This window comes from Lithobates pipiens, unplaced genomic scaffold (genome assembly GCF_037356315.1).
Source record: "Lithobates pipiens isolate NorthernLeopardFrog02 unplaced genomic scaffold, aLitPip1_a1.2 Scaffold_1, whole genome shotgun sequence".
NCBI lineage: Eukaryota > Metazoa > Chordata > Amphibia > Anura > Ranidae > Lithobates > Lithobates pipiens.
The window spans coordinates 147,806,928-147,833,133 of record NW_027507685.1 but is presented as its reverse complement, the minus strand read 5'-3'; the positions used below and the strand labels follow the sequence as shown (position 1 = coordinate 147,833,133).

Sequence of the window (26,206 nt, the reverse complement as noted above, 5' to 3'; positions counted from 1 at the left end):
GGCTGCAACTGGCTCCAGGTCGTGACCCCCAGGGTCCCCCAGCTCACACCCACAGTAGGTAACAGGAGGATAGGGATGGTGAGGGACAAAGCCAAGGTCGGGGCCACAAGCAGAACAGAATAGTCGGGTACACGCCAATAGGTCAGGGTCACAGGCAAGCAGGGATGGTCAGAACACGCCAAGGTCGGTAACGGAAATCAGAAGCAGAGCACACGACAGGAAACAGGAAGCTAATACACAAAGGTTGATCAGCAGGATAGGCTAGCAGTGCAAAGGTTAATATAGTGTAGTCTGATAGGGGCTAGGGTGGAGCCATTCCAGAGGAAGGAAATAAAAGCAGTCAGGTGAAGCTCGGCTGGTCTCTAGAAATGAACACATGCAGACAGGTAAGGAGAACAACTCTAATGCATAACCATGACAGTCTATCCTTATTGTAGCTAGGTATACCTGTTCTGATCGAAATGTCTTGTTGTTTGCAAGGGTGCTATCCTCGACCTCGAAGTATTGAGAGAGTATTTAAACCAAGGATGTTCAAAAGCAATCCCCCTGTGGGTTAGGAAAACTACAAACACCAACAGGACCATGCCGTAGCAATAACAACAAAGCTGTGAACTGCCTGCAACTAAAAAAAACCTGCCCAAAAGTGGTTGTAAAGGCAGAAAGGATTTTTTTTATCTTAATAGCCTTCTGTGTGCAGCAGTCCTTCTTAACCCTCCTAATACTTACCTGAGCCAATCTCTATCCAGCAATGTGCACGAGTGCCTCGGCCATTCAGGACTCTCCCTCCTGATTGGCTGAGACACAGCAGCGGTGACACTGGCTCCTGCTGCTCTCAATCATAGTTACATAGGTTGAAAAAAGACACAAGTCTATCTACAATGAGGGAAAAAAGTATTTGATCCCCTGCTGATTTTGTTTGCCCACTGACAAAGAAATGATCAGTCTATAATTTCAATGGTAGGTTTATTTTACAGGGGGAGTCAGAATAACAACAAAGATAGCCAGAAAAACACATTTCAAAAAAAGTTTACATTGATTTGCATTTTGATGAGTGATATAAAAATTTGATCCTCTATCATTCAGCAAGATTTCTGGCTCCCAGGTGTCTTCTATACAGGTAACAGCCGAGAGTGGGAGCACTCTCTTAAAGGGAGTGCTCCTAATCTCAGATTGTTACCTGTATAAAAGACACCTGTCCACAGAAATAATCAATCAGATTTCAATCTCTCCACCATGGTCAAGACCAAAGAGCTGTCCAAGGATGTCAGGGACAAGATTGTAGGCCTGCACAAGGCTGGGATGGGCTACAAGACCATCGCCAAGCAGCTTGGTGGGAGGGTGACTGACAACAGTTTGTACGATTATTCGCAAATGAAAGAAACAAAAAATAACTGTCAATCTCCTGCGGTCTGGGGCTCCATGCAAGATCTCACCTCGTGGAGTTTCAATAATCATGAGAATGGTGAGGAATCAGCCCAGAAATATATGGGAGAATCTTATCAATGATCTCAAGGCAGCTGGCACCATAGTCACCAAGAAAACAACTGGCAACACATTACACCATGAAGGACTGAAATCCTGCGGTGCCCGTCCCCCTACTCAAGAAAGCACATGTACAGGACTGTCTGAGGTTTGCTAATGAGAGGCGTGACCAGGTAAGGATGTGAGTGTGAGTGCGGCGTCCTCTCACCTCCTGTCTACTCAACTTTTTTACCCGCTGAGCTAACCAAGGAGACCGACTGAGATTAAGAGTGATGGAGAGAGTGGTGGATTAAGCTGTGGACGAAACAGCAGAGCGGTGAGGGGTTGCAGTGGTGGGGTGTGAGACTACCGTCTGCTTCCCTCCCCAGCTGATACCTGACTGGACATGGAAGCGGAGCTGTGCTGCGGCGTAGGGGGCAGAGTGAGAGACTGCTCCCAGACGATAACGGCGCTGGCATGAGAGGCCTCCGCGACAGTCTTCCCCGCTGAGAGTCTTTTTTTTTTCCCTTCTCTGCTTGCCTGTCTGTCTGGAGAACCAGAGCTAGATGGAGGGGTAATCCTCATTTCGAGAATGGAGGGGTGACAGAATAGATAACGATCGATCTGCAGCCTAGGAGGTCTCCCCTCCTCCTGCCTCTTTACACTTAAAGCATCGGGACATTGGAGTTAAACATTGAAAACATCCCTAAACCTAGCGACTTGCAGGGATGGGTGAGAGATAATTATTATATTTATAACTGAGGAATAAAAGTAATGAAAGGATTCTTTGTGGACTGTCTGGTTTGTGTATTTGAACTATACTATATTTGAACTATACTGTTCCCCCTTATTTATTTTTTCCTCTAGAGAAATGGGTAACATCTTGCATAATGGTATTAGGATGTCCATCTGCCCCGATTTCTCACCTGATCTTCAAAGACGGAGAGCTAAGTTCGGGGAGATAAAGCGCAAATTACATCAAATGAAACTAACTATGAATGAAACTGTTATATCCTGCAAGATTGTGAATATTTGCCTTCGGGAAGACACATTTCTTTGAATGGGGGGGGAGGGTTCTCTCTCCCCTCTTTAGTTTTTGAACTTTTTTATATATTTTTATAAAAAAAAATTTTTTTGCGTTTGGTGTTTTCTAAAAATAAAATATTTTTTTTTTGTTGGAGATGGGAAGTGGGGGGTGTGGTGGTTGGAATGAAGGGAACGAAAGGCAGGATACTCCCCTAATTTTAGGGGATACAGCAAACAGTTCTCTTAGCCCTTGTACACACTGTCGGAGATTCCGACAACCAAATCCGTCGGATTTTGTACGAAACTGTTGCATACACACGGTCGGACAAAGTTGTCGGAAAATCCGACGTGATTACATTATTTTGTTACGACGGGACTACGTTCACACTAGTAGCCAATAGCTTTGGTGTAGGAATTTGATCTGAGCATGCGTGGCACTTTGTCCGATCGGAATTCTCTACACATGATCGGAGTATGTCCGATCGGAGCATTTTGTCAGAAAATTTTACCAACAAGTTGGAAAACTTGGCCCGTCGGATACTCCGACAGAAACAGTCCGATGTAGACCACACACAGTCGGATTATCCGACAAAACGGTCCGATTGGACACATTCCGTCTGAATCTGCGACCGTGTGTACAAGGGCTAACATTATATGTTGTTTTTGTGTTTTTGTTGTGTTTGTTAGAGGTTTTTTTATGTTGTTTGTTTTTGGGAAGAAGGGTTAGGGAAGGGTGTGGGACAAAATTAAAAATAATGACAAATATTACACTTAAAATGATGGTTATATGGGAAGCAGTGGCGGCTGGTGAAGTTTTTGGATGGGGGGGGCGCCAGACCCCGCCCGTCATGACCCCGCCCATCATTTTGGTCCCTCCCACTTCTCATAAAACACGCCCCTTATGTAATCTGAAAAAAAAATTGGCGTGGGTTCCCCCCTCCGAGGGCATACCAGGCCCTTAGGTCTGGTATGGATTCCAAGGGGAACCCCCTACGCCGAAAAAACGGCGTGGGGATCCCCCCAGATCCACACCAGACCCTTATCCGAGCACGCTACCCGGCCGGCCAGGTAAGGGGGTGGGGACGAGCGGGCGCCCCCCCTCCTGAGCCGTACCAGGCCGCGTGCCCTCAATATGGGGGGGTGCCTTGGGGGAGGGGGGGCGTGCGGCCCCCTCCACCCCAAAGCACCTTGTCCCCATGTTGATGAGGACAAGGGCCTCTTCCCGACAACCCTGGCCGTTGGTTGTCGGGGTCTGCGGGCGGGGGGCTTATCGGAATCCGGGAGCCCCCTTTAATAAGGGGGCCCCGGATACCGGCCCCCCACCCTATGTGAATGAGTATGGGGTACAATGTACCCCTACCCATTCACCTGTGAAAAAAAAGTACAAAAAAAACACAACACAGGGTTAAAATATTTTATTGCACAGCTCCGGGGGTCTTCCGTCTTCGGGGGTCTTCTCGCCGGACTCCTCCGCTATCTTCTTGTAGCTCTTTTGCTAGCAGAGGAGCCCGGCTTTCTTCCTCGCCGCCGGCCTCTTCTCCCGACTTCGGGGGTCTTGTCCCCCTCTTCGGTTCTTCTGCTGGGCCACCGCCTGTAAAAGAGCTATAAGAAGATAGCGGAGGAGTCCGGCGAGAAGACTTCTAGGTCTTCTATCGCCGCCGCCGCCGCCCATTCTTCTTCTTCTTCTTCTTCTTCTTCTCCTTCTTCTCCAGGAGATGTTGCCTCGACGATCTCCCTGGCCGGAATGCCAGGGACGCGCTGCGCTGCCACTTATATAGGGACAATGGGGCGGTGTCACATGGGTTGATGTCACATGGGTTGGTCACATGGGTTGATGTCACATGGCGACTGTGACATCAACCCATGTGACCAACCCATGTGACATCAACCCATGTGACACCGCCCCATTGTCCCTATATAAGTGGCAGCGCAGTGCGTCCCTGGCATTCTGGCCAGGGAGATCGTCGAGGCAACATCTCCTGGAGAAGAAGGAGAAGAAGAAGAAGAAGAAGAAGAACGGGCGGCGGCGGCGATAGAAGACCGGGCCACCGCCTGTAAAAGAGCTATAAGAAGGCGCGGTGGCCCGGCAGAAGAATCAAAGAGGGGGACAAGACCCCCGAAGTCGGAAGAAGAGGCCGGCGGCGAGGAAGAAAGCCGGGCTCCTCCGCTAGCAAAAGAGCTACAAGAAGATAGCGGAGGAGTCCGGCGAGAAGACCCCCCGGAGCTGTGCAATAAAATATTTTAACCCTGTGTTGTGTTTTTTTTTTTACTTTTTTTCACAGGTGAATGGGTAGGGGTACATTGTACCCCATACTCATTCATATAGGGTGGGGGGCCGGTATCCGGGGCCCCCTTATTAAAGGGGGCTCCCGGATTCCGATAAGCCCCCCGCCCGCAGACCCCGACAACCAACGGCCAGGGTTGTCGGGAAGAGGCCCTTGTCCTCATCAACATGGGGACAAGGTGCTTTGGGGTGGAGGGGGCCGCACGCCCCCCCTCCCCCAAGGCACCCCCCCCCATGTTGAGGGCACGCGGCCTGGTACGGCTCAGGAGGGGGGGAGGCGCCCGCTCGTCCCCACCCCCTTTCCTGGCCGGCCGGGTAGCGTGCTCGGATAAGGGTCTGGTGTGGATCTGGGGGGGACCCCCACGCCGTTTTTTCGGCGTAGGGGGTTCCCCTTGGAATCCATACCAGACCTAAGGGCCTGGTATGCTCTCGGAGGGGGAACCCACGTCAAATTTTTTTTCAGAAATTTGGCGTGGAGTTCCCCCTTCAGAGCTCATTCTCTGATTGGCCACGGCAAAAGTCGCCTGGCCTGGGGAAACCTTTCTGGCTGTGAAAGCTTTTTGCATTCATTCAGCTAAATGCATGAACATTCTCAACAAAGTAGAAAGTAGAAAGCCTTTATGCGGTGACTCACCTGTCTCACTGTCTGGCAGCTCCGCTCGGGCTAAGGAACGGAGCTGCCAACGTCACTTCCGGGTTTTGTGAAGCAGCCGAAAGCCGGAAGTGACTGCCTGTCTAAGAATGACAATGCTCCCGCCCGTAGAATCACAGTGATTTTACGGGCGGAAGCTAGTCAGCGTTCTGCAGTGCGCCGCAAGGCGGGTTTTTAACCCGCAAATAAAGCGCCATGGATACAATCTAGTGATTGCATCGACGTGGCGCTTCTCATAGTGCACTGTGACCGGCGCCACAGTACACTATGTCAAATTGTTAAATGACATTTTTTTTTTTTTTTAAATGTCTTAAAGGGCCCGTTTTTTTTTTTTTTACTTTTTTTTTTTTTTACACCTAGGGAGAGGGGGGGCGGCGCCCGGGCGCCCCCTATGGGCGGGCCGCCACTGATGGGAAGGTCACAATAGAAGGCCCCACTTTAAAGCTAGAAAGGTAGTGAGAGAGGGATATATGGGAAGTAGAAGGCACGATTGGTTTGAAAGGTGTGCAGGGTTCTGGAAGTATGGAAGGTATAGTGAAGAATGTATGAAGCACAGCTGTAATCACAAAGTTTTTTATAGGCAGTATCTGGTCACTAAGACATCACATGAAATATACATGAATATGATTTGGCACAAGTTGGTAATGAAGAAATTACACAAGGCTTATAGAAAATTTGAACACAGATGATTGAAGGCACAATCACAAAAAAAATATTCCATGCTCATGGAATGTTAGAGGTTTAGGAGATCCCGGGAAAAAAGCTGCAGTCTTGTCAATGGTGAAAATATATGGGGCTTCACTCCTGTGCTTGCAGGAGACATATCTGACTATGGTCTCCGCACCTCAATTGGGATGGAGAGACTTTTGTACACAATACCACTCGGTTCACACCTCCTTTTCTAGGGGGGGGGGGTATTTTGATCAAAGCAGGGGTAACGTTTAAGTGTATGCAGAGCAAGATCAATTAACTAGGGCGCTACATTTTTTTATTTTGTAAAATAGAGAACAGATTATGTGTATTGGCTAATGTGTACATTCCACCTCCTTTTTATACCACGATTCTAGGTAGTTTGGTGGAGTTTGTTCTGGATAAGCCGGGTGTCCTGGTGCTGGCTATGGGGGACTTCAATATGGTATTGGACCAGAAACTCAACAGATTCCCTCAGGGGACACAACGGGGAGGTGTAATGGATAAAACATATCCCAAGCTTTAAACATCTCACGGAGCAATTTATCGTCTGAAAATGGAAAGAGTATGGCACAACTGCAAATCTATTAAGACATGGCCGTCCACCTAAACTGACAGGCTGGGCAAGGAGAGCATTAATCAGAGAAGCAGCTAAGAGGCCCATGGTAACTCTGAAGGAGCTGCAGAGATCCACAGCTCAGGTGAGAGAATCTGTCCGCAGGACAACTATTATGCCGCGTACACACGATCGGAATTCTCGTCGGAAAAAGCTCTGATGTATTCCTGACAGAATTCTGACGGAATTCCGCTCAAGCTGACTTGCTTACACATGGTCACACCAAATTCCGATTGTTTAGAAAGCGGTGATGTACAACGCATAGGATGGGACTAGAAAAAGGAAGTTCAATAGTCAGTAGCCTATAGCTTCCATCTCATAGTTGAATCTGAGAATGCGTGATTTTTGGCGTGTCAGAATTGTATACACACGATCGCAATTTCCGATAGAAAGTTTTTCTGTCGGGAAAATTGAGAACATGCTATCAATTTTTGGCTGGCAGAAATTCGGACAGCTAAATTCCGATGGAGCATACACACGGTCCAATGAAAAGCTCTCATCGGTCTTTTTCTGGTGCTCTGGTCAGATGAGACCAAAATTAAACTTATTGCCCTAAAAGCAAAATGCTATGTGTGTCAGAAAACTAACACTGCACATCACACTGAACACACCATCCCCAATGTGAAGCATGGTGATGGCAGCATCATGTTCTGGGGATGCTTTTCTTCAGCAGGGACAGGGAAGCTGGTCAGAGTTGATGGGAAGATGGATAGTGCCAAATACAGGACAGGACAGGAAAACCTGTAAGCCCTTGTACACACGGTCGGACATTCCGACAACCAAATCCTTTGGATTTTGTCCGACCGATTTTGTCCGAAACTGTTGCATACACACGGTCGGACAAAGTTTTCGGAAAATTCGAACGTTCAGAACGTGATGAGGTTATTTTGTTATGACGGGACTACGTTCAGGCTAGTAGCCAATAGCTTTGGTCTAGGAATTTGATCTGAGCATGCATGGCACTTTGTCCGATCGGAAGTCTCTACTAGGGATGGCCGAACGGTTCGCCCGGCGGTCGTTTTGCTGCGAATTTCGGCTGTTCACGGTCCGCCCGATCGGCGGACTATTGGCGCCATTCGCCGGGCAGACTTCCGTGTTTACTGTGTAAAAGAACTTTGACCTATGATGACACATCCATCATGGGGTACAGGACCGCCAATTGAGACATTACAGCACATGGACACTTGGACATTCCCCCTAACTTATAAATAGACCCGATCCGGCGGCCATTTTACATTCTTTCTTCTGTCACTATAGGGAGAGGTTGCTGTGTGGAGCAGGGAGAGATTGCAGTGACCCAAATCGCTAGCTATTTGGTACACAAAAGTTCTTTTCAGGACTGGTATAGGTGTTAGGTGTAGTTCAGGATATAGGTTTGCTGTGCTACTGATTGTTGCAGCAGCGTGAGTGTCTTTTGTCAGTTTAGAGAAAGGGACAGGACGGTGTGTGCTGCAGGCACAGTCAGTTTAGTCATTAGCTGTTACTATCAGGTCCACAAAAGTGCTATTCCAGTTATTGTTCCAGTAGCCTCTGTTTTGTCAGTTTATATAGGGACAGGCAGGAAGCTGTGTGTGAGGCAGTGAGGGTCAGTTTAATCAGTAGCTGTTACTATATTAGGTCCACAAAGGTTCTTTTCAGGACTGGTATCAGTGGTATGGTAATAGGCTTGTACACGTATAATATTCTTTCTTCCAAATATAGAAAGAATATTATACTTGACTGCTGCCCTTCTGCTGCAGTCTGCTAATCAGTCACACACAACCTACTTGTTCCACAAAGGTCCTTATAAGGACTGGTAATAACCTGGTGTAGGGTGCTATAGTACATAGGGTTGAGTGAGGTACATGTAAAGGGAAAACTAGTGCGCTTCACCTAATATGTTATAGGAAGGCTAAATATAAAATAGATGTACATAGGAAGCAGCCAGCATAAAAGCAGTGATCTCAGCACCAAAAATAAGTGTATGAATTAATAAAAATGCGGCGCTACCTAAAAGTGCTAAAAAGTATACAATGAATAATAATCACAAATTATAAAAAATAAATGTATATCAAATACTATCCATTAAATGCAACATAAATACTATTGGAGATGAATGTAAATATTCCAAAAAAATGAGCATGCAACCAATATGTGTACAAAAATGATGAATAAGGGTCCGTGAAAAAATCAAGTGATTATATAAAAATAATCTGCATTAATAATCCAAATATAAACAGACATAAAAAATATCAATTAAAAATAGATAAATATATAAAGTGAAAGTTCGTGAAAAAAAGGCAGATAAAGTGATTATTTAAATAATCAATATAAGCACGTGATTGTCCATAAAATAACGTGCACTGATAACTTGTAAATTTGCAAAAATAAAGTTCATGCAAAAAAGTGTGAAAATCAATTCCCAAACGTGGCAATCCACTGCAAACTTCAGTGCTTAATGAGTGCACCACCTATTTCCCCCAGCCTCTCACCTCCAATAACTGGTAAAGATAGCTGCTGGCTTCTTATTCATTCAGTCACACTGCTCCACCGCTGTTAGTGTTTCACTGTATGGCTATATATTTCATGCCCTCCCAATAGCTTCAGGATGTCCAAGCAGTATAAAATAGAAGAACACAGAGGGCTTTCATGTGTAGTAGTACGCTATTTTATTATAATGAAAGATAAAATCCACACTTACATCACAAAATACAGCAGAGTGTGCAGCAGACGCGGACTTCCGGTTTCGGCCGTAACCGGAAGTGGTAGGTCCGACACCAAATTCCTTCCCTGACGCGTTGCGTTACAGCACGTAACTTTTTCAAAGGGTCAGAGAGTGAGGTACAGTCTGCTATTCTATAAGGACTGGTATAGGTCCACAATACATAGGGTTGAGGTGCACTACTGCTGACCGCTGCCCTATACTGCAGCAGTCCTTCATTGGTATAGGGACTGACGTACAGTCTGCTAATCAGTCGCACACAACCTACTTGTTCCACAAAGGTCCTTATAAGGACTGGTAATAACCTGGTGTAGGGTGCTATAGTACATAGGGTTGAGTGAGGTACAGTCTTCTATTCTATAAGGACTGGTATAGGTCCACAATACATAGGGTTGAGGTGCACTACTGCTGACCGCTGCCCTATACTGCAGCAGTCCTTCATCGGTATAGGGACTGACGTACAGTCTGCTAATCAGTCACACACAACCTACTTGTTCCACAAAGGTCCTTATAAGGACTGGTAATAACCTGGTGTAGGGTGCTATAGTACATAGGGTTGAGTGAGGTACAGTCTTCTATTCTATAAGGACTGGTATAGGTCCACAATACATAGGGTTGAGGTGCACTACTGCTGACCGCTGCCCTATACTGCAGCAGTCCTTCATCGGTATAGGGACTGATGTACAATCTGCTAATCAGTCACACACAACCTACTTGTTCCACAAAGGTCCTTATAAGGACTGGTAATAACCTGGTGTAGGGTGCTATAGTACATAGGGTTGAGTGAGGTACAGTCTGCTATTCTATAAGGACTGGTATAGGTCCACAATACATAGGGTTGAGGTGCATTACTGTTGACCGCTGCCCTATACTGCAGCAGTCCTTCATCGGTATAGGGACCGACCTATCACCAACAACACCACCACCACCACCACATACCTTCCGCTTGAGTCACAGGAATTATTTTCCGATCCATATCAAGACATTTCTGATGCGCAGCCACTCTTGGTATTGGATCAGGAAGAGGAGGTAGCAACAACCGCTACTCAGCAGTCTGACGACAGTACCCAGATCAGCCCAAGGAGGAGGTTGGTCCCCGGTGTTGCTGCCTACTCCGAGATCTCTACTTATAGCGGTGGGGAAGGGGACGTTGATGATGATGTGTCTAGTGATGTCACGTGGGTGCCCACAAGAGAGGAAGAGGAGGGGAGTTCAGAGGGAGATATGGACCAGCAGATAGGGAGGAGAAGCAGGAATAACTTACATTGCACAGGAGGGACAAAGCAGACTGCAAATGTATCAGGAGCGAGTCATTGACCATGTACGGTCACATCTGGCACACCCAGGACACCGGGACATGGCTCCACAGTGTGGGCTTTTTTTAACGTGTCCGCTGCTGACAATAGCATTGCCATCTGCAATCTTTGCAGTCAACGCATTAGTCGCGGTAAGCCCAACACTCACCTAGGGACGATCGCCTTAAGAAGGCACATGAGCAGCCATCACCGAGCCCAGTGGGAGCAATGGAACACACAAAGCCACACTCCAGGCTCTCACCGTCCAGCCTCGTCTTCTACTTCTCCTTCTCCTCTCTCCTCACAATTGTCCTCCACTCCACCTTCCATCACGCCAAGCTCACGTTTTTCTGCAAAAAGGCAGGCTTCCGTGGGCCTAATGTTCGAGCGTAAAAAAATGATGACGCCGGATAACCCTCTTGCCCAACGGTTGACAGCTGGCTTGTCAGAACTCATAGCCCGACAAACTACTGCCATATAAACTGGTGGACTCGGAGGCCTTTCGCAAATTTGTGGCCATTGGAACACCACAATGGAAGGTCCCAGGAAGGAAGTATTTCTCAGAGAAGGGCATCCCAGAGCTATATGGCCATGTTCAGCGGCAAGTGAATGTATCTCTGGCACACAGTGTCGGTGCCAAGATACATCTGACCACAGACACGTGGTCTAGCAAACACGGGCAGGGAAGGTATATCACATTTACTGCCCACTAGGTGAACCTTCTGACGGCCGTCAAGCATGTAACTCGTGGCACCCGTGTAGATTCGGTTTTACCGCCACGGATTGCATGCAGGCCTGACTCTTCTTCTCCTCCTACTCCATCCTCCTCCCTCTCCTCCTCGGCTGACTCCTCCTTTTCCGCTGCTAGCGTCTCTTCCGCTGCGCCGCCCAAGATCCCCAGAACCTATTCGACATGCCAGGTGAGACGTTTTCATGCCGTGCTGCGTCTGTTGTGCCTGAAAGCCAAGAGCCACACTGGCCCGGCACTCCTTTCAGCTTTGCGTTCACAGGCAGATCAGTGGCTAACACCGCTTAATTTGACAGTTGGTAAAGTGGTGTGTGACAACGGTGCCAATCTGCTTGTGCATTGAAACAGGGCAAAATCATGCACGTGCCATGCATGGCACACGTCTTAAACTTGGTCGTGCAGCGATTCATTGTCAAATACCCTGGGGTCCAGGACATCTTGCGGCAGGCAAGGAAAATCTCGGCCCATTTCAGAAGATCTTACACGGCCATGGCTCGCCTTGCTGACATTCAGCGGCAACACAATCTCCCGGTCAGACGTCTTATTTGCGATTGCCCGACGCGATGGAACTCAACCTTCTATATGCCTGATAGGCTGCTCCAGCAGAAACGTGCAGTTAACGTCTACCTGTATGAACTCTGCGGCAGAACAGGTTCTGGGGAGCTGGTTTTTTTTTCACCGCGCCAGTGGCTGCTCATGTGCGACGCATGCAGACTTCTGCAGCCATTTGAGGAGATCATCAAACTGGTCAGTCGCAGCCATGGCGCCATCAGTGACATGGTACCTTATGCCTTCTTTATGGAGCATGCATTGCGTCGTGTCATTGATCAAGCTGTGGAGGAGTAGGAGCAGGAAGATGAGGAAGTCGCAATGCTGGATGAATTCCCAGGGGGGGCTACTCTATCTGAGACAAGGGTCAAGGACCAGTACTGGGTGGCAACGTACTTAGACCCCCGGTACAAACACAAAATGGTGGAAATGTTACCGCCGTCACAGAGGGCTGGCAGAATGGAGCACTTCCAGGCCTTACTTCGAGAAATGCTGCATTCTGCCTTTGCGTGCGCTGGCAGAGGAGCAATTCCCACTTCCAGAGAAGGAGTTGCGGGTACCAATCCAACAGCGCCTGCAAGAAGAGGCCGGTTTGAAGATGTGTTGGTGACTTCGGATATGAGGTCATTCTTTCAGCCGACCCATCGACAGGTGTCATCCGGATCCAGCATCAGGGAATGCCTAGACCGTCAGGTGTCCGACTACATCGGGTTAACGTCCGATGTGGACGCTCTGAGGAGTGATGAACCCCTGGACTACTGGGTGGGCAGGCTTGACCTCTGGCCAGAGCTTGCCCAATTTGCAATCGAACTGTTGGCTTGCCCCTCATCCAGTGTCCTGTCCGAAAGGACATTCAGCGCAGGAGGGGGGATCGTGACCGATAAGCGTACTCGCCTAGCTCACGACAGTGTTAACTACCTCACATTTCTAAAAATGAATGAGGCATGGATCTCGGAGGAATTCAACACATGTGACCAGTAGACCATGTATATGTCTATAAACTATTTTTTTAATCGAGCACAGAGACCTTCTTTCTTCATTTGGCTCACTTCCTTGTCCAAAAAAAGCACACCGTACTATATGCCCGTACCCTCCTCTTTGAAGAGGTTGAGTGGTGTCATATTTCTACTGGGACTGCTTATTATGAGGGGCTCCCACCATCCCTGTGCTGTGCTGACATCCTCCTGGGGCTGTACCTCTGCTGTGCATATTATGAGGGGCTCCCGCCATCCCTGTGCTGTGCTGACTTCCTCCTGGGGCTGCTTATTATGAGGGGCTCCCACCATCCCTGTGCTATGCTGACATCCTCCTGAGGCTGCTTATTATGAGGGGCTCCCAACATCCCTTTGCTGTGCTGACATCCTCCTGCGGCTGTACCTCTTTTGGGCATATTATGAGGGGCTCCCACCATCCCTGTGCTATGCTCATTATGAGGGGCTCCCACCATCCCTGTGCTATGCTCATTATGAGGGGCTCCCACCATCCCTGTGCTATGCTGACTTCCTCCTGGGGCTGCTTACGGTGCAGGTGTCAGTGCTGTATATCACGGTGCTGATGTCAGTAATCTCTATCACGGTGCTGCTGTCAGTGCTGTATATCACGGTGCTGGTGTTAGTGCCTTATGTCACGCTGCTGATGTCAGTGCTCTCTATCACGGTGCTGTTGTCAGATGACTCTATCACGGTGCAGGTGTCATTGCTGTATGTCACGCTGCTGATGTCAGTGCTCTCTATCACGGTGCTGCTGTCAGTGCTGTATATCACGGTGCTGGTGTTAGTGCTTTATGTCACACTGCTGATGTCAGTGCTCTCTATCACGGTGCTGTTGTCAGATGACTCTATCACGGTGCAGGTGTCATTGCTGTATGTCACGCTGCTGATGTCAGTGCTCTCTATCACGGTGCTGCTGTCAGTGCTGTATTTCACGGTGCTGGTGTTAGTGCTTTATGTCACGCTAATGATGTCAGTGCTCTCTATCACGGTGCTGGTGTTAGTGCTTTATGTCACGCTGCTGATGTTAGTGCTCTCTATCACGGTGCTGTTGTCAGATGACTCTATCACGGTGCAGGTGTCATTGCTGTATGTCACGCTGCTGATGTCAGTGCTCTCTATCACGGTGCTGGTGTCAGATGACTCTATCACGGTACAGGTGTTATTGCTGTATGTCACGCTGCTGGTGATCATCTCCTGCACCCTCTTCTTTGCCTACCCTGACCTTCCCTCTCCTTCATTGCCTTCATGTGCTCCACAGTCCTGAATTGTCACAACAATTTCCCATATAAAAAAAGAATGCTTGTAGTTGTCGATCCCTGATTCACCTCATACATGTGTTATGTCATTGGCCATGTGGTGGGACTATGTTTGCACAGCTATTAATTATTTTGTGGCTGCAAATTTGACCTGTAGGTTTGCAAAGTTCGCCTCCCATTGAAGTCAATGGGGCCTGCCGCGAACGTTCCGGTTCGCGAACTATCGGCCGCGTTCCGTCGGAAGTTCGTCCATCACTAGTCTCTACACACAATCGGACAAAGTCCGATCGGATTATGTTGTCGGAAAATTTTATAGCTCAGCTGGAAAACTTGGTCCGTCAGATATTCCGACGGGAACAGTCCGATGGGGCCCACACACAGTCGGATTATCCGACAACACGGTCCGATCGGACATTTTCTGTCGGAATGTCCGACTGTGTGTACAAGGGCTAAGGCTACTTTCACACTGAGGTGCTTTACAGGCGCTACAGTGCTAAAAATAGCGCCTGCATAGCGCCTGTAAAGGGCCTCATCTGGGCTTTCACACTGGATTGTTATGTTTGCAGGATGGTCAAAAAGCCCTGCAAGCCGCATCTTTGCAGCTCTATAGGAGCAGTGTATACACGGCTCCTAAAGCACCACTGCCCATTGAAAACAATGGGGCAGTGCCGGCAAAGCTCCGCTGCAATGGCACTTTGCGGGCAGTTTTAACCCTTTTCGGCTGCTAGTGGGGGTTAAAACCACCCCACTAGCGGCCGAATAGCGCTGCTAAAATGTAAAAAAAGCGGCACTAATAATAGCACTGCTTTACCGCCGGTGCTCGCCGCAGTGTGAAAGTAGCCTTAAGCCTTGTACACATGGTCGGAGAATCCGTCGGAATGCGTCTTATCGGACCGTGTCGTCGGATAATCCGACTGTGTGTGGTATGCATCGGACTGATTCGGTCCGAATCTCCTTCGGACCCAATTTTCTGACCAACTGGTTTGATCGGACATACTCGATCATGTACGATCATGTGTAGAGATACGATCATGTGTAGAGAATTTTGATCGGACCAAGTGCCACGCATGCTCAGATCAAATTCCTACATCAAAGCTATTGGCTACTAGTCCCATCGTAACGAAATTACGTCATCACGTTCTGAATGATCGGATTTTTAACTTAGTCCGACCGTGTGTATGCAACAGTTTCGGACAAGATCTGACGGGCAAAATCCGACGGACAAAATCCGAAGGATTTGGTTGGCAGAATGTCCGACCGTATGTACAGGGGCTTAGAGTCTGCAAAAGACTTGAGACTGGGGCGGAGGTTCACTTTCCAGCAGGGCAACAACATTAAACATACAGCCAGAGCTACAGTGGAATGGTTTCGATCAGGGATCTCCAAGCTACGGCCCTCCAGCTGTTGCGAAACTACACATCCCATGAGGCATTGTAAAACTCTGACATTCACAGACATGACTAGGCATGATGGAAATTGTAGTTCCTGAACAACTGGAGGACCGTAGTTTGAAAACCCCTGACCAAAAGTATTGGGACACTTGCCTTTACACACACATGGCCTTTAGTTGTATCCCAGTCACACTCGCCTGTCATGTGAATTGGATGCGGTGAAACCCACATCCAATTCACACATATGTAAACCCTGCCTTAAGGTTTTTCACATTAATACATTCTATGCACTAAGTTGAAAAACCCTTCTGTGCTGCAAAAAAACCTCAGCCCCCCTTATACTTACCTGACCCCAATCCAGTGATGTGCATGACAGCAGAAGCTCTTGCTGCTTTCTCCATCCTCTCTAGGCAGATTGATAGCAGCGGGAGCCATTGGATCCTGCTGCTGGCAATCAAATGCTGTGCCAAATGAGCGGTGGGGGGAGCGGGTCAAGCCACCTGCTCTTTGTCAATAGACACAGGCAGATCGGCTAGAGAGTGAGCACGCATGGGGGCACTTGCCTCAGAAGAAGAGGATTGGGGTTGCTCTGTACAAAACCATTGCACAAAGCAGGTATGTATAACATGTTTGTTATTATAATTTAAAAAAACAAAGCTTTAGGCCTTTTTGCACACTGGACGTTTTTGGACATTTTTACAGCTGCTGTTTTTTACAGTCAATAAACTCCCCATCATGCTATCTTATGTGTCCATGCACACATAGGCTGTTATCAACTGTTTTTGGTTTAAGTGTTTTATAGCTGTAAAACCCCCCCAAAACTAGTGTGTTCTGAGAGGAGTTTTTCAACTCCCCAAGCGGAGAGCCGCTGACTGTTAGTCAGTATCTCTTCTGCTGTGTTCATCCACACTCATTGGAGAGCTGAGCTGTGGAGAGGTGGGGAACGGCCGTCTCAGCTACTCGCTTGGGTGCTGAGACTGCCATCAGTCAAGGCAGCTGGCGGATCCAAGCTTCAGAAGGTTCCTATTGAATCGTAAAAGTCTTATACAGACACGCAGGGGGGTTATTGACCTAAATCCACTTTGTACTGCAAGTGCATTCGAAAGTGTACTGAAAGTGCACTTGGAAGTAAAGTCGCTGTAGATCTGAGGGGGACATGCAAGAAAAGTAAAAAACAGCATTTTAGTTTGTACAATATTGGATGATAAAATCAGCAGAGCTTCCACTCATTTCAGATCTACCCCTTAGCCCTTGTACACACGGTCGGAGAATCCGTCGGAATGTGTCCTATCGGACCGTGTCATCGGATAATCCGACTGTGTGTGGTATGCATCGGACTGATTCAGTCGGAATATCTGTCGGACCCAATTTTCCAACATGTTGGAAATATTTCCCGACCAACTGGTTCGATCGGACATACTCCGATCATGTGTAGAGAATTTTGCTCAGATCAAATTCCTACATCAAAGCTATTGGCTACTAGCCTGAACGTAGTCCCATCGTAACGAAATTACATCATCACGTTCTGAATGATCGGATTTTTCAACAACTTAGTCCGACCGTGTGTATGCAACAGTTTCGCACAAGATCCGACAGACAAAATCCGACGGACAAAATCCGACGGATTTGGTTGTTGAAATCTCCGACCGTGTGTACAGGGGCTTAGATTTAGAGCGACTGCACTTCCAAGTGCACTTGCAGTGCAAAGTGGATTAGCCTTTCGTAAATAACTCCCCCTGTGTAACGGCTGTAACAAGAAAGTGTCGGTAGGACCATGTCTGTCTGATATTTTTTTATGATTCCATGTGGGTTTAAATGATTCATATCAGATATATACTGTAAACATGGTACCTTCATCACTGGGGTTTCTCTGGTGGCAGTTGTGCAGTATGGCACTATCCCGATGAAGAAACACATAAGAGCTCCACAAGTAGGTGTACGTCTCTTGCAGCTTGCTGTAATTCTTGTAAAGTTGCTGGCAGCTCTGTTTCATCCTCTCTGTATTTTGAACATAGTGTTCCTGTGTTTGCTGGAACTGGGACATCATCAACTCCTGTCTGGACTTATTGTCCTGTATCAGGAAAGTGATGTTACTCTGCAGGTTCATATTCATCTTCTGCTGGTCTGCCAACTCTTCCTGGCATTGGCTCTGGTTTGTGCGGAGCTCCTCTGCTTTCTGTTTTATATCACGCTGCTGGTTAGATATATGAAGGTCTGACGAGAGAAGGACGAGGGATAAATTACAGGCAACACCACCCAAATACAGTATGTCCTACCAGAATCCTACATCTATCACACAAAGGTGAATACCTGACCCCAGCTCTGCCCACCTTCCCTAGGATCATAAACATTTGCTGCATTCACACAGGTTGCGTTTTTTTTTTTTTTTTTGAGGCACAACAGAATAGAGCACTCCTTCACTTAATGGGCTGCCCTACCCATGATAAACGCCCCAAAGTAGCTCATGTATCTTCTTTTGGGACTGAACCAAGCGCATTGGCCATGCTTTCTATTGAGACTGTTACCCACGTTTGCAACCATTAAGAGATAATGGCACTGCAAGCACAATGCGTGTTTTCCTGCTTTTTTCTGGAAACATGGACAGAAACGTGCCTTTCTCCCCAAACTTTCAGAACACTTATTTGTGAATGCAAACTGAGGGCCACTTTTGCCTTGATATAGCTGTTCTGTTCACCTTCTAAAGATATGCGTGCCTCTTTGTAATGCACCTAGAGTCCTTTTCAATATCTTGGCTATGGTAAGGTAAGCAATAGTAAACAGCTTGTCTTAAACAGGGTTTCTCTTCTCAGTATTGCCTAAACTTGCCCCCTTCTGGACTAGAGATAGATGTGATACCATTGAGTCATGAGATCCCTTTGTGTGAGGACTTTGGTCATAAAGACATTTCTGTTCAAGATTCTCTCACTATCTGGTGAAGGGCAGAAATCCGTAACTTTGTCAGGACTGACTTAAAGAGGTAGCCAGAAGCTCTCCTGCCTGTTATTCATGGATAAAAAGAATTGCTGTGAGCCCTGGGTGAAAATGTTTCATTTATGTCCACTGAGCGGTTTTTCGGTCATTACATGATGGCACTATCGTTTACTCTCACGGCCGAATGTCTGTTTTTCGAAAATTAATTTGGACGATTTTTCATATAGTGTTTGGCCAGCATTAGGAAGTCTGGATCCGCCAGCTGCCTGGATTGATGGCAGTCTCATCCTATCAGCCAGCCGCTAAGACGGCCACCCCTTGCCCCTCCACAGCTCAGCTCTCCAATGAGTGTGGAGGAGCAGGGCAGGAGAGATGCTGACTGACAATCAACATCTCTTCGCTGGGGGATCTGTGAGAACTGAGCCATCGGCGGTGTTCGGTGGCTCTGTTCTCAGTGAAGAGGCGGCAGGGGACAGATGAAGAATTAGTCTGATGCTGCATCCACCTAGGTAAGTATGAATCTAAGAAAAAAAAAAAAACCCTGTACTTCCCTTTTAAGATCAAAATAGATTGTATATTATGCTCTATATAAATTCTCTACTGTAAACATTGCTTAGTGTTATATGCTATATACAATTTTCTGTGTCAATTTTATACAGTATACAATCCTACGTGTCAATTCTATAGTATACACAACCATCATCAGTATTAGTTCTATACTATATATAGTTCTCTGTACCTATCTTACACTTATGCCTTCAGTGTCGGGTATACAATTATCAATATCACGGATGTTGGACGAGAAGGCCTGGCTCGCAGTCTCTGCTCTAATTCATCCCAAAGGTGTTCTATCGGGTTGAGGTCAGGACTTTGTGCAGGCCAGTCAAGTTCCTCCACCCCAAACTCGCTCATCCATGTCTTTATGGATCTTGCTTTGTGCACCAGTCCAAATAATTTGGTGGAGAGGGGATTATGGTGTGGGTTTTTTTTTTCAAGGGTTGGACTTGGCCCCTTAGTTCCAGTGAAGGGAACTCTTAAGGTTTCAGCATACCAAGACATTGTAGACAATTTCATGCTCCCAACATTCTGGAAACAGTTTGGGGACGGCCCATTCCTGTTCCAACATGACTGCGCACGAGTTCACAGACAAGTTCCATAAAGACATGGATGAGCAAGTTTGGGGTGGAGGAACTTGACTGGTCTGCACAGAATCCAGATCTGATAGAACACCTTTGAGATGAATTAGAGCGGAGACTGCGAGCCAGGCCTTCGAGTCCAACATCAGTGCCTGTACATCTTTGGCTCAGTTTTAGGTCTGAATTCAGGAAAAAATGCCTGATTTGTCCCTGCTTCATCCCTGAAAAGGAGAACATGGATGCACCAGACCCCTGCTGTCAGCCACATCCATTTCAAGTGTGAAGCCAGCCTTAGGGAAAGAAATAATAAATGTACATTTTTTTTGCAGGACCTCTGTATGGGCTTTATGTTTATACGTTGGAGGACACGGCAATGGATTAGGAGAGCACATACTGTATCAGCGCACCTGCGGCCCATTGAAAGTGCAAGTTTATCTACCCCAGTTACAAAGGGTGCTTGTAGTTTGTTCATTCACAGAAAACTGTCAATGAATGATGTCACATTATTGAATAGAACCTGCTTCTCTATCATCTGTGAACTTTGGTTTAAGAATCCTGTTCGTGGACGGGGCAAATAAAATTTATTTTTGTCAGCATACCCGCCTGTGTAGTTTGGTTAGGTATTTCCCACACGTAGACTGCCATGGAGTCTGTCAGGAAAACTGAAAATGTCCTAATAAATACCATATATTTATCGTAATTTTCCTTTGCTGATGGACTCCATGGCAGACGGAGTTCCCTCTCATTGGTCAAGAGTTGGCTAGTTACAGAACACAGTCTCTGGCTGTGAGCTCAGATTTATGGGAATGGGGTCCTATAGCATTGCAGAGGATGTGGGGTTAACCCACATGTAGACTGCCATGGAGTCCACCATGAAAGGAAAATTACGGTAAGTATTTGATAGGAGATTTTCAGTTTTCCTATGCATTCGTCAAAAGAGTCTTTTGTCCATTTCCGAACAAACGAATATGCCAAATTTCATCGAAAAACTAATTCGGAATGAAACAAATTGCACATGTCTAGTGCTGAAAGTATAGAAGAACACAGAGGGCGGGTAGGCCTAGTGCATTATCCTCAATACATATTTTAATTTAATAAAATAGAGGTGAATATACTCACAAACCAGTACTTGTGACATAGAATTATCAAGAAATCATCCGCTTACATCCATATGCGAAAATCTATACCACATGTAGTCACATTAGCTAACGCGTTTCAAGGTCTCCCTCTTCTTCAGAGCCTACAGAACATGTCCAAGTGGTGTGGATTTTTTGCATATAGATTTAAGAGGATGATTTTATGATAATGCAAGTACTGGTTTGTGAGTATTTTCCCCTCTATTTTATTAAATAAAAACATGTATTGAGGATAATGTACTAGGCCTATGCGCCCCCTGTGTTCTTTTATACTTTCAGTTCATTTGGACTTCCCCAGTCTTTGGAAGGCAGAGAGGTGTGCATTATCCACATATAATAACATGTCAAGATAACAGTCTGATAACACGTTGGGACTTACAGCAATGGGGCTGTTCTGCCTGTAACTGTGCGCTGCTATGCTGAGCGAGGAAAACGTGCGAGCAGGGGCAACACCAGCATTGGTATGAATTAGAGAGGACTGCGAGCCAGGCCTTCTTGTCCATTCCAGTGCCTGACCTCACAAATGTGCTTCTGGAAGAATGGTAAAACATTCCCATAGACACACTCCTAAACCTTGTGGACAGCCTTCCCAGAAGAGTTGAAGCTGTTATAGCTGCAAAGGGTGGGCCACCTAAATTTTGAACCCTTCAGACTAAGACTGGGATGCCATTAAAGTTTATGTGCATGTAAAGGCAGGCATCCCAATACTTCTGGTAATATAGTGCATAGCTAAACCCACAAACAGAATAATGGTATATTGTAATATATATATATATATATATATATATATATATATATATATATATATATATATATATATATATATATATATATATATATATATATATATATATATATATTACAGCCTAAAACTCTTTAGATGTGGCGGCTGCATTCGTTCACTTTTTCAAATACATTTCCTGCAGGTACAGAAAGCATTGCCAGAAATCCTTGTACATTTCTGTGCACTACATGTACACTGCAAACATCTCAAACATTGTTATCAGCTCTCCCTCTTTTCTTCTGTGAACCACATAATACCACCCTTCTATTATGAAGAGATGAGAAGAGATGGGGTGTTGGTGGTCCCAATCAGGAGAGCAGCCAAGGGTTACAATGTTGCTTCTTCATAGATACAGTAGAGTGAGCATTGTCACCCCAGGACAAGAAGTGTGTTATTGGCAGGATCAGCTAGTAAAGTTAGGTAAGTGACAGAAAGGCTGAAAAAATTAACAAAACTACCACAGGACTGTAAGCTGCAATATATTACATATTTGTTCTGGGGTTTAGATATGTATTACATCTAGCGACTTTTGTATAAGGTAAGCATGGACAAAGCTTTTTTTGGCCTAAAGCCTTCTGTCTGTTGATGCCACAGAGCTGCTCCAGGCTCTGGAAGGATCCCGATCATATTGTGGAGACCCCCCAGCTGCCTGATTGACAACTGGCTCAGGCACTCAGCATGCGGCTAAGATCCAAAGCCAGTTGCATCTGCCCCTCTCCTACCCGGCGCTCCAGGGAGTGCTGGAGGGGCAGAGGGGACTTACAGTCACTGCTTTCTGCTCTGAGAAAACCGAGAACTGAGCAATCATTGGTCATCTGATTGGTCAGCTCTTGGTTTTAGAGCTGGTGGGGGAAAGTGACAGCATGGAGGTATGTGTGTTTATTTTACCCACCCCAAACTTCTTAAAGGAAAACCATTTTATGTAAATCTCCGGCACCCTTGAATGAGACTTCAAACCAATTGTAACTTATATAGATAGTAGACAGTATAGAGAAAAGCAAGTTTGTGGGATGGTTTAGAAATGGTAAACTGTCTCCTATTCTGGGTAAAAGGCATCTTCATGGATCTGTGGACAACCTGTTATTGTCATTGTGTAACCCTGCCTCTTCTGTGCCTTTCTTTTGTCCAGCCATGTGATAGGGGGCCAATAAGAAGGCACAGGTGATGAGAATGGTAGAGCTACCAAGCAAGCCCTGGGTGCAAATTGCTTTATAGAGCACCCAGGATTTTAGACTTCCAGGGTGCACGCAAAGACAATGACAGCTTGTGCAGACAGGTGTTGCTGGCTAAAGGAGACAGCTTATTGTATGTAAACTGCACCCCATGTCTAGACATCATATAAAGTAGAGATATATTAATACAGTGAGACTCACACAGTAAGAGAAGTGAGATGATGACTGTCAGTAGGACGATGATCATTACAACATTTCCCATATTCAGACAACAACGAAAGGAAATCTCTGCACGCTTCTTAGTCCTCAGACAGGTCCTGATAGATAAAAGTCACTGTGATCAATTTATCAGACACAGAGTTGGCTGTACAGTTATTACTACAAGAACCTACATGAACAATGGAGGGAAGGGGATTATGTTCTCCTCATAGAACCAATCTAATCATTTACCAAGCTTTCTAAACAAGACCAAAAGTGTGATTAAATAAAAATAATAACTATAATAATAAAACCCACAAAAAGATATAAAATGTGAGCAGAGAATGTCTGCCAGTGTTAACAACTAAAGTTGGCTACCGGCCTCTCAACCAGGCTCCCTTGAGCTGTGGCTAGTTGCGCTCCATGCATAGTTTCATGGTCAATGCCTCTTGGCCGCAATGTTCTTGGTCTTTTTTTAGCTGTCTGTATGGGGGGCATTTTTCTCACTGTCCACCAGTGTAGAGAACATTTTTCCCACTGACCTCTCCTCTTAGATTTAAGAAAGGTTCCCTAGTTCCAAGGTTTGAGAAAGACCACCATTGACACAAGAGGTCTGTGGACCATGCATGCACAAGCCAACCTCCATCAGGCATATTTTCCAGCACTGTGGACAGGTAGTGGGGCACACTGTGAAAATCTTTGCTGGTACCTCAACAGCCGGATTCGTTGCCAGCAGAAATTATGGATGAAAGTGTTTGGATAAGTAAAGGATTCCATCCTATCCTAACATTCTTTTTCCAGCCTTTGCTGGAGAAAGCCTTCAATACCCTCTAAATCTGCCCATATATGGGTTGGAGGTGGATGAAGGATTCCTCCCCTGTATTATTGTATTCTGACAGTGGGGACTACTCTGCTATCAGAATACACTGACACTAATCTTCAGATTGACTTTTGCCAATTAGGAACGACCATGGATGCATTGTATCTTGGCCGGTTCCTGCTCACCCGGCCAAATTTCTATCCATTTTTGGCCAGCTTTAGTCATCAAATCATCACCCAATGGAGACTGTCACCCTGTCACCTAATATTCATCCAACATTTTTCTTTAGTTTTGCGGGGGGGGGGGGGGGGGGGGGGTTGTGTTAGACCCTTGGTCAGGTTTATATTGTTTACTGTTTCCTCACAGATTTGCAAATTTATAAGGTAAGGGAAAGTGAGTGAAAACCTCCTCAATAGGACAGATGCAGAAGTAAACCTCATAATACTTCCCTACACTATCGAAAACAAAACAGACTGTAGATCCATGTCAAGGTTTTAAATCCATATTGGTCGTGTCCATTAACAATTCCAATTTGTGCAGCTCAGTCAAGTTCATCCGACTTAGTAAAAGGTTGCTGCACTACTTTGGGGTGACTTAATCACCACTTGCATTAACTTCTGTAAAAGCAAGCCGTGATGAAGTTGTGCAGGGATATCGGCTTTAAAGTCACGCTGGTGAACCGGCACTTAGATACTCTGAAGCAGAGGTTCTGTCTTTTACCCACTCTACTGCCGCGTACACACAACCGGACTTTTCAACAGAAAAGGTCCAATAGAATGAATCTGTCGGACCCAGTTCATATGGAGCAATCCGCTCGTCTGTATGCTAGTCCGATAGATGAAAACCGATGCTAGGGCAGCTATTGGCTACTGGCTATGAACTTCCTTATTCTAGTCCAGTCGTACGTCATCACGTTCAAATCCGTCAGACTGTGGTGTGATTGTGCGTGGCCAAGTCCGTTCATTCAGAAAGTCAGTCGGAGCTCCGCCAAAAGTCAGTCGGGAAGACCATCGGACCTAGTCTAACGGAAAGTCCGATCGTGTGTACGCAGCATAAAAGGGCTAGTTGACATCCCTAGTGTTGGCCATATTGCTTCCCACACAGATTCAAAGTACCATTGTCTCTAATCCAGTGCAAGGACCTGCATTGGTGTACAAAGAAAGAAGACATGTTGCATTTTATTGCAGTGTGCTGAAATGTGCTGCAGTGCATGTTTGATGGATATACATATATAAATTAAGGCATTCACTGCAATATGTGGTGAAAGGCAGTACACCATATTGTAAAATGGCATGTCAGCATATATGCTTTATGAATACGCTAACACAAGCACTGTGGTATGAATGAACCCTAAAAAAAAGGTATCTTGGCTAAAGATCAGATTGCACTTTTTTTTTTTAAGTCATTTTTTTTTTTTTTGGTCACTTAGGCCCCATATACCTGAGTGCAAAGCTAGAAATCTGTAGACACCGGAGAGGTGTATAAAGTGACTTAGTAGTTTGGAGGCATGCAGAATTTATAGTTGCGTACTGGAGATGTGGTTTTCCATCCTATGCTATCTTCGGTGTAATATATGAGGGTCACTCACCACTTGGCCATTTTTGCCCCTTGTTTGGATGACTCTTGGTCTTTCTGTACCAGTGATGCCAGGGTCTTAAATTCCAGCTCAGCATATAGTTCCCTTTCTCGTCTGAGCTCTGGCTCCAAATCCAACCAATTCGCGGGGAGAACAGCTGAAGAGCTGTCTCTTTCTTCCATTCCCAGATCCCACTGGAACATCCCTTTTTTCGAATCCATCTGCAGCCCATATTAGTATGGACAATGTATCTGCATCCACTGATCCAAGTGTCCTGAACAATGGCTGCATGCAGTACAAACTCTGATACATAAATTGAAACAAAATCCATCCCACCCCCATCGGTCTACCCCTTGCCACGTGTGTGCCCACATGCCCTCCTCTCTCTTTCTGCCGCTGTGAATTACATACAGATACATATACCAAGGCCATATCACTCCAGCACATTCCTAAAGTCATCTGTGATGTCAAAAAGCCATTCTTTGCAAGTAAAATGATGTGGTGCTCACTTAATACAATTGAAGAAGACTGCAACTATGTTAAACTCAGAAGGTCGACTCCATTTCCATCAATGTTTTATATAATGTTCTCATTGCAATATTGAGCAGGGCTTTCAGAAAGTCTGTGTATTGCACTCCACTCTCTGTACTGTTTCTATTAAACTACAGTTGAAGCAGATTGGAGGGTGTATTGTTACATTGCAGAGAGGCTTAAAGTATATGTAACCCCACATATATATATATATATATATATATATATATATATATACACTATATTACCAAAAGTATTGGG

The 26,206-nt window shown here is 46.1% G+C and overlaps 1 protein-coding gene across 1 annotated transcript in view; it reads right to left on the bottom strand.

The window, feature by feature from the left end:
* The window catches only part of LOC143975842 (uncharacterized), a 136,386-nt gene extending 110,703 nt beyond the window's left edge, over window positions 1-25,683 (bottom strand). Inside the window, exons 1-3 of the mRNA XM_077478407.1 lie at window positions 25,427-25,683; window positions 23,022-23,137; window positions 17,513-17,875 (exon numbers count right to left, since the gene is read on the bottom strand). Of these exons, the coding sequence (XP_077334533.1) occupies window positions 17,513-17,875; window positions 23,022-23,137; window positions 25,427-25,635 (688 nt within the window). The 5' untranslated portion in view covers window positions 25,636-25,683. The remainder of the gene's footprint in view (window positions 1-17,512; window positions 17,876-23,021; window positions 23,138-25,426) is intronic.
* Between the last annotated feature and the right edge of the window lie 523 nt (window positions 25,684-26,206).